Here is a 14077-nt window from a genome sequence, read left to right on the forward strand (position 1 = left end):
GTGCATGACTGTGTGTTACGTGTGTGTGTGTGTGTGTGTGTGTGTGTGTGTGTGTGTGTGACCTGGGCAACATCATTTGCTTATTAAATCAGGTTTAAGTCTTTTATTTTGATTTTTGCCTTAAAATGTTTAACTTCTTTTTAAACATGTTTCCAAAAACGGATCGGATACCTTCCTAGCTTCTACCTGATTTTTAAAAAATAGCCCACTTAGAAAAGTTTAAACACATCATCATTATAAAAATTAACCCACACACCATTTGTTGAAAGCCCATTAAATTACCACATAAATTAGAAAATATTTACATCCAGGACAAGACACTGGATAATCTTCTTTTGCTTGGAATTTAATGTCCAATTAAAAACATTTTAAAGAAAGCAATATAAACATTTACACACATTCTTACAACATACGTACATACACTCTGGTGGGACTGAACTGGTTGCTACGGTGATAGTAACTGATTGTCTTAAATACTAAGAAATATTAATATGGACCGCGGTCAGAAAGGAACAGTGTTTCCTAACTGAATAGTAGCAGAAGAAGCCGTTGATCCACAGCAACGCTGGAGAGGCATGATTGTCTCGAGTTTCTGACCAAACACATGGCAACAAACCAAACAAAAGATTTTTTTTTTTTTTTTCTCATTCACGCTGACTTAATATTCAGATCATCTCTCAGGAAACAAAGCACAATAACACTGCAGCCATTTCAAAGTGGTTGTACAAACAGGGCACAGAAAAAAATGGATTGGTTTTCTTCTTCTCCCCTCTTTTTCATATACATATAAAATTGTCCTTTGCAAGTCCATTGAGACACAGGAAATCAGCGGATTTGCCTCCAGACAGAGTTGGGGAGGAGGGGGACTCGGAGGTGGTGGGGTTGGGGTCTGGGAGAAATTCACAGCCTCGGCAGCTCACGTTGAAATGATGTCCTCTAGGAATGATCAAACTAAAATGGAAAAAACGTAGCGCTCGCTTTAATCTTTTCCTCCAGTCGTCAGCGGCAGAGCGCGGCTCCTGGTTTACGGCGCCCGCATTATGGCATGGAGCTGCATAGAACAAGGTGTGCCGGCGCACAGATGTTGGCCACAGTTGGCACAAAAGACCGATTTGCGGTCTGCAGTGACGAGTCGTCGGACATCATTAACTTCTACAAAAATAGAAATTCAACAGTGTGAGCACTCGCACCAACACTCCCACACACACACACAGACTCGGCTCTCAAAATGACAATACTTATCAACATTGGGTTTAAAAAAAAAGAAAAAAAGAAAAACAGTCCAAAGTAGGAAGACTGGGGCAGCAAGTTTAAGGTACTGCGGGATTAGGGGAGGGGTGCTCAAGTTCATGCTGAATCTCCTTATGAGCTTCTCATTTCCTGTGCTTGTCCATTTTGTCGGTAGATTTGCTCCCACTGTCTGAGGATCCCTGAGTGTCGCTACCGGAGCTCAGGTACATCTTGTCCACTTGTTTGAGCGCCTCGGTCAGGTAGTTCTGGAGTGAGGTCATGGCTGCGCAGATGGCCGGTGAGCCAAAGCCGTGGGTTATGAGGCTGAAGTGGGTCAGGGAGCCCTGGATTCCGGGCTCCATGATGGGGGCCGGTCGAGAGTTTCCGAGGGGCGACCGGTCCTGAGTGAGCAGGTCGGTGAACTCCTTGCAGATTTGCCTAGAAAGCAGCAAAGAAGGATTAGCCAGGAGGAAGGAAAATATTTGCTGGCATCAGAGGACAAATCACACACGGAGAAATTGAATCTGTGGTAACACTGCAAAGACACCTGACTATTCCCACCTATGCGAGAGGAGTATTCGTCTTTAAGTTGCAACCGTCACGACGAGACACTTACTTGGCAGCGAGGAGCATGTTCTTGCGGGAGTTAACCTCGTTGCGTTCCACGTGGGGCCTGCCCAGATACTCAGCGATCGCCTTGGCGGGGAACTCTGTCTCGCAGACGTAGCCAAAGTCTCTCGCTAAGTGAACAGCTTCACCTGTGAAAAGAAGAAGGGGTGAGAAATTACCAACTACGGCCATCAACAGCGAGCGGATATTTCCAAAGTGAAAAACCTTCTTGTTTCCTATTTCACAGATATCGCCGCCGCCTCTTCTCTTGGATTTGCGTGGCCAAGATCAGACGTTGCGTTGGCAGATCTCGAGAAATTATCAATTTGACGCACTATAATTACCGCCTCATTCTGGATCCGCACAAGCTTCAAGACCCTTGAAGTAAAGCAGCTGAGCTAGAGAATAATCGGCTGCGCTTGTTTCTCGTAGCTTACGGGAATGAGCGCTTGCGCGATGAACATACTTCCATCTTCGGGGTGGTTCTCGACTTGCACGGCCATAATGGGCTTATGTGGATAAATGCTTGCAACTGCCAGCAGCAGCACCATTTATTGATAGATGTGCACATCAGTAGAGGACACACATTCAGAAGTGCAGGCTTTAAGGTCAGAAGGACCTCCTGGCTAGTCAAACACAAGATAACAAGGCTTAATTCAGCTTTGAAGGTCTCGAAATAACACATGCCCCGAGTCATCCTCGTGCACAGATGAATACGCCTGTTTATAAAAAAATAAAAAAAATCGAGGCGTTGGAAAAAAGGGAAGATAAATATAGTGGACCTTGCCCCGTGGCAGGTCGCCCTGATGAGGGTGATAGCACGGTTGTGGTTGAGCGTTTTGCGGATAATACTGCGTTTTATGTCCGAGATGTTCACGCTTCAAAGCGAAGACCTGATCTGCTTGCATGCCGACTTTTTTTTTTTTTTTTTTTTTTTTAAGGCAAGAATTTTCTCACAAATGGCACATTTATCGCCGCAGCGGGGACAGTGTTGTGAAACACTTCAACAGTCGTGAAGCTGAATATGTCTTGACAAAAGGATGCAACCGTGCAACATAGAGAAAAAAAAAAAAAAAGAATGCAGGAAGAAGAAAATATTCCACTCATGTCTCTTTCACCATGGTTAACATTTGAAAAATAAACCCCGGTGCTTCAAAGGCTGAGTGGCCTCTGTTCGGGAGTGACACTGATTCTCACATTGCGAGGGTGATATGTCATCTTTGGCAAACTATAATTATCCTTGTGACAGTGCTTTTCACTGCTGAGTGACATGTCATACCTTCTACTAAGGAGGTGAGCAGAGTGACATTGGCAGCCTTCCGCCTTCCTGCAGGCAGGTTGAGTCCGATCTTGTCCAGCTTCTCTCTCAGCGAGCGACCTCCGTTTTTCGACTTGGCCCTGCGGAAGGAGTAAAGCCAACGGTGAGTAAAAGACTGTCGTCTGTTTCACACTCGCGCCGTTTGTCTTATGGCACTGTGTGGCAGATGAAAGCGTTACGACACAGCATTCAAATTCAATTCAAATTTACGCAAATTTCCCAATTTCTTATTTTTAGCTCTGTCTGCGTTTGCCTGTGAAAGTCGGGGCCAAAAACGGAGGCAGGGCGGGGAGAGTGAATTTGTACGAGCACTTCCAGAGAGAAAGCTCGCCGGAGAAAACCTCGGCTTCCTACATACAGCCAGACTTGTTTTCTTGAGGAATTTAACAAATCATAAAAACCCTTCATTGTATCTGACCGCACCAAGGAGATAACAATGGCACATTGATGCATCTTCGCGAGAAGTGTCGCCGAGAAAATTACTCCTCCACACAACGGCAGAATCAGTCTCCACTTGCCGTGGCCAATTCAGTTTTCCGCAGAAGCTGGCAGGGCGGCCTCTCCCTCCCTCACCGCGGCGGGTGCATCTTGACGGAGGCGTGCGCGTTCCAGCGGCCCCCGCCCCTTATTTCCCCACTACCCCTTGTCCCCTCGGCTGAGGATCCCCACTCCCCCACCCCACTGCTCTATGACCTACTTAAAAATCTCCATGATTGTGTGTGTGTGTGTGTGTGTGTGTGTGTGTGTGTGTGTGTGTGTGTGTGTGTGCGCGCGCATGTCAGCATTAAAAGCGGGCACACGGGAAGTGGCAAACGTGCACTCCAAGCACAAAACGATGCCCGCGCCGCGGTCGTCAAGTGCCCGATGTGAGCGCAGAGTCCCAAAGCAGACTGTCGCACAAACATATCTGCCAAAAGGTCAAGTGCTTTCGCCCCAGATGAAGTTACCTATTACTGCGCTTACAACGCGCACATACACACGCGCAAACACAGAGTGCTAAGATCGGTGCTATCTTTGTTGATGCAACCCATCCCTAGTGGAAGGCACAGAGCCAAAACTGCAAACCACACAAAAGAAATGTCGCCAACCTGACGCAAAAAAAAAAAAAAAATCACTGATGAGGCAGAACAAAAGAATCAAGCTGTGCTTTTAGAAAATCCGTTCCCATGGGCTGCTGAGCTTTAGGCTACAGATCACTGAAGACGGAACTCCCGTGTTTGATGATTAAAAAAATGCACCAAAAAAAGTCAGGCAGCTTTAACAGCGCGCCGGAGGAACTCTAACCTGCGCAGGACGCCTCCGAGCAGCGAGGCGTTGAGGCACTCGGGAGGTGACAGGCGTCTCTGGACTTCGGCCACGGTGACTTTGTACTTGGATGTGGAGCTCAGCAGGGAGAGACGGCCCGGTACGGAGCAGAACACCTCTGTGGGATTGGACACCATGCCCAGCAGAGACTCTTTCTGGAAAGGAAGACCCAGTGCGTTGCCTTTGGGAAGGGAGACAGGGCCTGGGAAGAGAAAGAATGCGGGTTAGCCAAAGAATGGGGAAGTTCGAAAGAAAAAAGGCTTTGTAGAAATCATCTGTGTAAAGACATTTTCTGTGTCTGCACATCGTACTCTCTGATCATCGTAATCCCGTCTGTGCATCAGGTTAATCTGTGACTTCTTGTGGGTAATCACGGGTAAGAGTTGAGTGTGTGCAGCTCCGCAAGACTAATTATTATTATTTTTTTTTTAAAGCAAAGCCTGTGCGGGCAGGGACTTTATGCAATATTCTGTGTGTTTTCCTAAACATTTTGTGCCTTACAGAGATAAACAGCAAAAACGCCATCATGCCAAAACGACATCAACAAACAGGTACACACACACATACAGACTGCCGCTCATCTAAACCACAGATACACCACGGTAGTGTCAACTATCGCTCTTATTTCTCTCTCTCTCTCTCTCTCTCTCTCTCTCTCTCTCTCTCTCTCTCTCCACGGTTTGTGAGTGCTCGAGAAAGTAACCGTGTGTGTTTTGCTGGCTCGGAGAATCAAAGCAAAACTCTTCACTTCACCCCAACAAAAGCACTGACAAGCATCGGACAAACAAAACAGTACAGCACACTACAAAACATAGCTATCTTCATCCTCACCCGCAAGAATGCCCCCCTGATAATAAGTCCTCTGTAAGCGATCAAGGTTCCTGCCACCGCGTAGTCCTAATACTGAGACAGAAATCACAGAGTCACATGGGTTTGTTTTAGGCTCCTCTAGGGCACATGGCTGGGAACGACATGCCATTGTTTACAAGTGGGAAACCTAGATTGCCCATGGCGTGCCTTCGAGCATGGGAACAATATAATGAGCCATCACTGATTTCCGTGGCAAGCGCAGGCGGCTTGATTTATTACGTATTGCAAGTGACATTCTTGCCGGCAAACGAGCAATAGAGTATTTCAAAAGTCTGAGTAAATTAAAAAAAAAAAAACGTGAAATGTTGATGTGATGAAGTAAAAAGTAAACAGTGGCTCGGATTAGGTTTGGTATCATTTCGGAATATCTCTTCAATCTTTCCAGTGTGAAGAAATAAAAATGCTTTGGCAAAGGCATATGTGGCTAAAGCAGACTATGACTCAATGACTGTTTCTAAGACGCCTGGTGACAAACAGAAGGTGCAAGTTCCTCCTCGAAGACGCTTCATGTCCTGACAGATGGCTAAACTGTCCTTTGCATGAAAGCCGAGAATGCCACGCAAGCGACACTGGTGACGTGTCTCCGCAGAACAAGCAAACACAAATTTGAGCTTGGCACTTAATTTACTATTGTGGAACGGAAAGGAGCCGTGATTGAAAGTTTAACTGACTGAAAGGTCATCGGGAGGAATTTCCATTAAACGCAGAGGCTGCGAGATTCCTCAGTTTTGATGTCATGGCACTAGTCTCGCTTTTTTTTTTTAGTATTCCTATTATTTCTTAGATTTGGAGAGGGACTCGTTCTATTCAAGCACTTTATGAACAGAAGTCTTTGGATCAAATTGAGCTTAGATGAGTGCATCCCATGCCCAGGAGGATTACCAGTGTATGCAGTGCGAGTACAAATACATGACTCCTCCTTTGCTGTACTTTTCACTCTGAATGCCCTGACTTGTCACTATAGAGGTAATTGTTATGACAGTTCCCGGTATGAGTGAATGAAAAAAAAACAACGGCCCTAACAGGAAATTTCCAGTTGATGCCTGTATGCCTGCATCTTTTTTCCAGCTGCACAAAAGCACATGTTCGTTCTCCAGCAGAAAGCCTTTTACAAAACTTTATTTAGCCCCCTTTCCACTTAAACAGATCCGCCTTCTTTATATAAAAGGAGAAAATATGATTTTGTTAACACTCACCTTTTTTGATGACCGTCTGATCTGCCATAATAATGTGGTCGTCTACATGCTGAAAGAAAAAAGATTAGGCTATTATGTCGTGCTAAGGGAAGACATATTAATAATTAGTTTATTACAGCTTTATAATATAATATAAATACATATAATGTGTAATAATATGCATATCATGTTTTTTGCCTTTTTAATTGGCTTGTAAAAATTAATTAAATAAAAAGGTTGTGCATGTTTAAGCCTGTACGTCCTCGGTGCGTTTTCGTAATAAAAAATAAATAAATAAATAAATAAATAAATAAATAAAAAATCCACCCACCTGAACATCCTCCAGTCCGTGTCCCATGTCGTGCATCCCCATGCTGTCGCCGATCACCGACTGGTCGATGCTGTGCGCGTTCGGAGGCAGCAGCTCCGGCCGGCGGAAGCCTTCTCTCCTCACCCCGGACGAGCCTCCCTCCAGGCCCAGGATCTGACTCGCCAGGCCGCTCCTGCCGTGCGAGCCGAGCCCGTCCTGGCCCTGTCTGCCGGGCCACGGCTGCTGCTGGTTGGACGACGGCGACTGGTGTATAGAGTTAATGTTGAAAGGGTCGCCGAGGTGCGAGTACGGGTCGCTGGACTGCGGGTAGGAGATGGGCTGGTAGGGCGGGGGGAAGTACGGTGGCTGGAAGTCCGAACTGGCCGAGTGCGAGAGGGACGGCGACGGACTGTAGAGGTGCTGGCTGACCGCCGGCAGGTGAGGCAGCCGGGGGTTCCCATTGCTGCTTCCGTCGTGCCTTTCCTGGGGGGGACGGAAGAGAGGGACGGAGCGGTGGTGAGGGGGGGGAGCTGTGAGAGGTGAAGGCAAGATGGCAGAATACGCGGTGACACTCGGTGACCCTCTCGGGGACGCGGTGTCCACTGACATGATGTCCACGGTAGACGATGATGAGGAAGTCGAGTCGTAAATATTGATATTTAGCATAAATATTTATCAACTTCTATCCATTCCCATCCACCAGGAGCTTTGAGAGTTATATTTTTTTTCTTGCCTTGTCTTGTTGTTGTTGCGGTTGTTGTTTTTCATGCGTATTTAATTTTTTTTTTTTTTTTTAAATAGTAATGGCTCCTTTCTGTTAGATTTTCATTATAGTGTTTAAACCTGTTGTTACGTTTGTGTTATTTCGCCTGTTCTAGAAAAAATAGGGCTCGCCAATTTTTTTCCTTTCTTTTTTTTTTAAAAGTTTTTTTCTTCTAGTTTTTTTCTTCCTACCGTCAAATGCGTGTAGTAGTAGTAGTAGGAGGAGTAGTAGTAGTAGTAGCAGTAGTAGTATGATATTTTTCTCTGACATAACGCACTTATCCCCTCGCAAAGGCCACAATAAACCCCCCGATACTCCTTGACCCCTCCCGATACTCACCTCGCAGTCTTCTTCATATTTCACGTTGTCGGCTAATTTCCACAACATTCTGGCAGAGAGTAATAATAATTAAAAAGAAAAACAAATCCCCGGCAGCAGTCGCAGTTAAAAGCGAGGGCAAAAAAAGTAAGGGCTTGTTGTGTTGTCGGCAGGTAAATCCAGGTAGCCAAAAAAAATATATATCAGAAGGGACTTCCCGTTGACAGCGAACTCCACCAAGCTCTCAGTACTTCAGCGCAACACACGAGTTGTGAGCTAAAGGGGCTGAAAGCAAACCACAGGCGCTCTTGTGAGTCTTTCTCAGCCACGCTGACAAGAGGGGGAAAAGAAGTGTTGGCCGACAAGTGTGTCCCCCCCCTCTCCGGTCAAAGTGTCGTGCGGCTCTGTTGGGGAAGTGGGCGAAGGCGGCGCATTTAACAGCCGAAACGCGACTCCCTCTCATGGACAACACGACGATGTTCAGTGTTCCAGGGCGCGCAGACGAGCGCCTGTAGTTATATCTGCGCAACACCGCCGGGTGGGCGTCACCTCGCCGTGGTGACGTCACTGGGAAGAGGAAAGTCAAATGGTCGCCGATTGGCCGAACGGCGGCCCAATCCCGATTTTATCCGCGCGCGCACAGTCAGACCGCCGATTCAATCTGTCAGATTCAAAACTCGATGGCTTCGCCACTTCACCGGTTTCCCCGTTTGTTTGTTTGCTTTTATTCGTTTTCAGCCTGTCAACCGTTTCTTAAGATTGGGTCAAACCGTGAGGACTCATGCTGTTGGAGGAAATCTGAAATCTTTATTTTTTTTTAATGCCTCTTTCTTTTGTCAAAACAACATTTTGTTTTCTAATGCAGCTTCCCCTCTGCGGATTGAATTCGTAGCTACCCAGAGCAGAACTAAATAATCTTGAAGTGATGTGTGGATGTTGCTCAGTGTAGAAACAGCTTCAAATGTTATGAGTCGTTCATGATCATTATGTTCCGTGCAGTTAGGCTCCTTAAAAAAAGAAAAGAAAAGAAAAAAAAAGCCGCAGTACCCAGTTTTCTTTTGTTTTGCTTCGTTAACTTGTCTTGGACCATTTAATGCAACTTTAAAAGGCAGTATGCATAGGATACGTCAACATATAATGATACACGCGAGGCCTACATATATGGGCCGTGTGACGATGTGTGCAATTGCAATATAGCAAGTGGTTACTTGTGGTTTGGCTCTAACTCCTTTGATTTAAGTTTACCCAAAGATTGCTAGGAATTTGTTTCGTTATTTGTTTTTTCAATAAACCGTGTTGTAAAAGCACAGGCTCGTCTTGTCTGCACCGATTAATTAGGGTACACAAAAATGTAATTTGGAATTCATCTAATTTACAATGTCAATTAAAATAAAAACGTATGGAAACGAGCTTTATAACACAATTGAGTGGTCTTTTTTTGCCTCAATAAATCTGAGGGTTAAACAGCAAAAATACAAAAAACAATTATAAAACGTAATATTGTAAAATGCAATGTTTGTATTATTATTATTATTATTATTATTATTATTATTATTATTATTATTACAAAAGCCAATGCTCTTTTTTCGTCAAATATAACACAAACAACACAAACTAAAATATTGTTACGCCGCTATTTTCGATTATTATCTATTTAATACCTTCAAATTTAATTAGTATCAGTTCAGTAATGTTATTAATTTTAAGAAATGTATTAAGTATTTATTAACTTTTTTTTTTCCCCCAAAAAAAGCCTTTGTGTCAGATTATAATTCGAGAGATTATCGGACAGCCCTTTGTTCAAACAGCATGTGGCGTCCGTCCACCCACGCTGGCCATGGGAACAACAGGACGTGCATGGGCGATTGAGGATTAGCCCTCATTTGTATCCCCTCTTCGTCCCGCGTGGCCCTGCTGGACTGTGGGAGTGAGATGCGCGCGGTGATTAGATGATATTTAACGTCGAAGGAGTAAATTGGTTAGTCACGCTTGACCTGACGGTAGTGTTTTCGTACCATCCATGCGTTCACGCTGTAATTTACAATGACGTGATGCGATAATCGGCCAAGATTAAACCGGCTAATGTCAGGTGCAAAGACTTAATTAAAACTATTTTACACTCAAGTGCAGTATGAGTCTGCCTTGTGAATGTGGCTTTTTGGGGTGATGCCGGTGCATAATTATACATATTGACAATGTATAGCCTATGCAATAACGTGATTATTTTTACGTTCTTCAGAACTTCTTTAGCTGCACTTATTAAACTACATTTGTACATTAATCTGCCCGGATACCGTTTTCTCCTCTGTGGATCAGTTAATAAAACTATAGGCCTACTTAGGCGAAGTACATTAAAATAATAATAATAATAATAATAAAAAGAATAAAATAACAAAAATACGTAAATTAAAATTTTTACCCTGTAAACAGAGTGTTTCTGAAGTTTTTGAGTTTCTCGTGGGTCATTTAAAAGCACGCCACTTACTGCACCAAACAAAATGCAACGGAAAACGCAAGATTAAAACCCGCTTGTGGGGGGCGGGGGGAGTGAACTCACCCTCCAGTCTATCCTGTCCAGCATAGACATCTGTAAAGCTCCAGTCACCGCAGTCCTACTGAGGCGCATCGAATGAGTGGAACCATGGAAGGCTTCACACTTGCAGGCTTCACCTGACGGTCGCCCTCTGCGCAGGCGCAGTTGCACGAAAGTGCACCTGAGTGGGACAGGCCTCAATCAAGATCCCCCCACCCACCTCTCCTCCTCCTCCAGTGAGAAGCCGCATACCTTTGAAATTGTCTTTGTTTGTTTTTACTTTACATGCAATCATCCAACCACGTTAAATGCAGACAACGGTTAAAAAAAATAAAATAAATAACTTAAATTCAGAACCAAACTGTTGAAATCTAATTTGAAATAATTAAGAAAATTGAAAGCCAGCCGTCACACACATACAACAGCATTGTTGTATATATCTCTTGTTCTGCTCTGGAGGGGGGAAAACCACGTTGCGGGCCAAAGTTTAAGAAAAGGTGAAATTTGCAGGTGACGCAGTTCCACCCCCAAAGCTGCGTCGCCCCGGGCTGACCGAAGGAATCTGCTTTCAAAAGCCACTGAAGCTTTTTAAGGCCTGACATGTCTCTTGTTATCTGATCTCTCAAATACCTTAGCTTAAACTAATGAACACATCAAAGTGGCCTCGCTGACAATGCAGCTTAAAATCTTGTCCTCAGAAAATTACCCCAGGCCTACATTTGTGATACATTCATAACACCTGTCTTAAAATACTGACTGATAAATGACGATTCGTTTGATTTCTTTCTTGTTGTCCAAACGGTGAGACAGAGAGAACCAGCCAGAAGTAGATCAGTTTGATATTTCTGAATTTCTAAAGCACCACTTTCATTCGAATCATTAACTTCTATTATTTAGGGACTAAATGTTTAACAATCCAATATAAATCTGGTAGAAACAAACATTATGGAACAGTTGAGGATCGTGTCAGATATTTGTTACTTCGGTTAGTCGTATAGTAAGGCTTCATACGTCTGCTAGTTTTTTATTTTTGTTTTGTTTTTGATGGGGGGAGGGTAATTATACGATGCTTTGAAAAGTGAAATAAATAAATAAATCCAAACCAAATGTGTTTGAACATGTATCTGCCTCTGCTTCCGTCGAGCAAAGACATTTGGTGGTTGCAAACAAGATGCAGATTTTTTTTTTCCTCATGATAACTCTAAGTCTACGGCCGTGTATGGTTTTTATTAGCTCTGCCGGTGCATTAGGCTTATTTATTTTGGGAGTCGCGATCTATCGTGCGCTGAAAGACATGAATCAACACACATGTCACAGACTGCTGCTAGGACGGAGGAAGAGAATGCAATGTTTGTTTATTTTGTCACAATGTATTTATTTTTTTTATTTCTGCTGGAAAATACATTTAATGAGAAGCAGAAGCAAACTGTACTTATAAGTCCCGTTTTTCTTGATTTCTCCAGGACGTTTCGAAAGACCCGCGTTACGTGGCTACACAGAGGTCGTTTGGAGTGGCTGTACTGCCCTCTTGTGGTTGTAAAGCTATGTTACCAAAACATATATATTTTCCCTTAAGAAAAACAAAACAAAACAAAACTGTCACGTCCATCCTATTTTAACGAAATACTGCACTTGGAGATCTCATATGAATGAAACTGGATTAATCAACAAGATAAACAGAACAATAAAAAAAAAAAAATAGTAAGATGATTGTGTTAGAATGGAACATAGGGTGACAAGATCCCAATTTACCAGATGTGGGACAGGGAATGGGACAATATGGGACAAAGTGGGACACCTCAGTGACGTTACCAGTGCATCGATAGTAATCTAAAAGAAATGATATTTCTATTCCACCCTGCACATAGCATGAGTTTGCCACCTGTTTGATACGGTGGCCGACAAGGGCCAAACACAATGCAACTGCACACAATGTGCCGTAGTGAGCGAAAACAGTTGCGAGCATGGAAACGATGCAAAGTTCACAAACACAAATACAAGTTTAAAAAGGTACAAAAAGAGGATCGTGGTGCAAACGCAAAAAACGCGCTGCAGGACATAAAAACCTTTACTTAATCAATGAATGCGCTGTAAACAGAGAAGCGATGCACAACACGACCGATGCAAACCAAGAAAACACATGCAAACCAAAAACGCTGCATATACCAGTCCCTACAACGGAAGTAGGGTTGCGGCAACTTTAAACGGAAGTGTAGGGACTGTTCTTCGCTGTAGGGCGTTCTTCGTGGAGCACTTCCGTTGTAGGGACTGGCTTATGCAGCCTTTTTTCGTCTGCATGTGTCTTCTTGGTTTGCATCGGTTGTGCATCGCTTCTCTGTTTACAGCGCATTTATTGATTAAGTAAATGTTTTTATGTCCTGCAGCGTGTTTTTTGCGTTTGCACCACGATCCTCTTTTTGTACTTTTTTTTTTAACTTGTATTTGTGCATTATTTTATACAGCTTCTGGTGTGCGCTATTCTGAACATCTATTTTTGTTGCTGAATTGTTACTAGTAAAAGGACATGGTCAAGCAGAGTCAGGAATGTGGGGTATGTGTAGATAATCAAAGAAACAACTTTTCTTAGAAATAGCAGAGGGAGGGAACTTTCAGGCCAAGATGTCAAGGACAGTGCAAACACTATGAACATTAAATAAAGTAAATAAGTAAAATGAGTAAACATAAATAAATCACCATTACAGGTTCAGCTTCAACGGCCGTTGCTACAGGTACGTAGCGACACACCTGACCTGTGCTGACGCCGAGCTCAACTATGTGTCAAAGGGAGCCAACCTGGTGTCCATCCACAGTCTGCAAGAGAACAGTTTTGTCACGAACCTGATCAAGAACTCTGATCCGCACCAGGGACAGACCTGTATTGGACTCCATGATGTCATAAAGGAGGGAGCATGGATGTGGACTGATGGATCTGCTGTCAACTTTAAAGGAGAACCGCACAGCCAGATAACCACAAATCAGAACAAAATAAATAAAGCGAACGAAATAAAACGAACATCACCGCCTTGCCTGTTATTGTACCTTTCTTTGTTGTGTCATTGGGAAGTGTCGTGTCGTGTCGTCAGACTGTGTGGGAAAGGCGGTGAAAAAGACGACTTGGTAGGATAGCTGGCAACAGCCGTTTATTTGTAAAGCAGGCACGTGAACTAACAAAACAGCCACTCGCATTTCTTCTGTGAACCAGGGAGAAGCATAACTCGAAAAAAACAACAACAACAAAAAAACATCACACCCTCTAGAGGCAATACCTGGTACAACACCCTGAACAGTAGGACACTGTTCATGACTTAGCTGTGCTTTTTCTATTCAAATACCACACGAAGCCTTGACAAGATCCATTTGAGGGCATTGCATTGCAAGAAAACAATTTATAGCCAACACTTTATTACTGCAAACAATTACTGAAACAAAATAAGGATGACATGACACTCATTTTTTTTTTACTTGGAAGGGAAACACCACACGCATAAAGAAAGTAATAAAGAAAAGTAAGACATAATGCATCGTTGCTCCTCACTAACTTACAAACATACGACTATTTTCTTTTTTCAATTTTGCAGTCTTATTTTTCTTCAATGTATTATTGCTTTGGTTTTAGTCGGAAGGTGTCCATAGAACATCCCAGATA

The 14077-nt window shown here is 43.6% G+C and overlaps 1 protein-coding gene across 5 annotated transcripts; it reads right to left on the reverse strand.

Moving 5' to 3' along the window:
* Positions 1 to 325: 325 nt before the first annotated feature.
* Positions 326 to 10610, reverse strand: tfap2c (transcription factor AP-2 gamma (activating enhancer binding protein 2 gamma)). Of its 5 annotated transcripts, XM_076024837.1 has the most exons (9): positions 10456 to 10473; positions 7920 to 7968; positions 6839 to 7300; positions 6529 to 6577; positions 5294 to 5365; positions 4442 to 4664; positions 3119 to 3237; positions 1847 to 1988; positions 326 to 1668 (listed from the first exon to the last, which is right to left on the reverse strand). In XM_076024837.1, the coding sequence occupies exons 2-9, from the start codon at positions 7965 to 7967 to the stop codon at positions 1374 to 1376; spliced, it is 1410 nt and encodes a 469-aa protein (XP_075880952.1). In that variant the 5' UTR covers position 7968; positions 10456 to 10473; the 3' UTR covers positions 326 to 1373. The 5 variants fall into 5 exon arrangements, with proteins under 5 accessions (XP_075880952.1, XP_075880950.1, XP_075880951.1 ...); XM_076024835.1 differs by lacking the exon at positions 7920 to 7968 and having other exon boundaries at positions 10456 to 10610; XM_076024836.1 differs by lacking the exon at positions 10456 to 10473 and having other exon boundaries at positions 7920 to 8599.
* Between the last annotated feature and the right edge of the window lie 3467 nt (positions 10611 to 14077).

This window comes from Nelusetta ayraudi, unplaced genomic scaffold (genome assembly GCF_046127955.1).
Source record: "Nelusetta ayraudi isolate G7.1 ecotype Tasmania unplaced genomic scaffold, CSIRO-AGI_Nayr_v1 ptg000017l, whole genome shotgun sequence".
NCBI classification, from domain to species: domain Eukaryota; kingdom Metazoa; phylum Chordata; class Actinopteri; order Tetraodontiformes; family Monacanthidae; genus Nelusetta; species Nelusetta ayraudi.

Coding starts and splice junctions, on each gene's coding strand:
- tfap2c (XM_076024835.1), bottom strand. CDS start 10,524: ATGCGCCTCAGTAGGACTGCGGTGACTGGAGCTTTACAGATGTCTATG. Junction 7,301..10,455: donor TGGACAGGATAGACTGGAGG/GTGAGTTCACTC, acceptor CGTCCCCCCCAG/GAAAGGCACGACGGAAGCAG. Junction 1,989..3,118: donor GCTCACCTCCTTAGTAGAAG/GTATGACATGTC, acceptor TTCTTTTCACAG/GTGAAGCTGTTCACTTAGCG.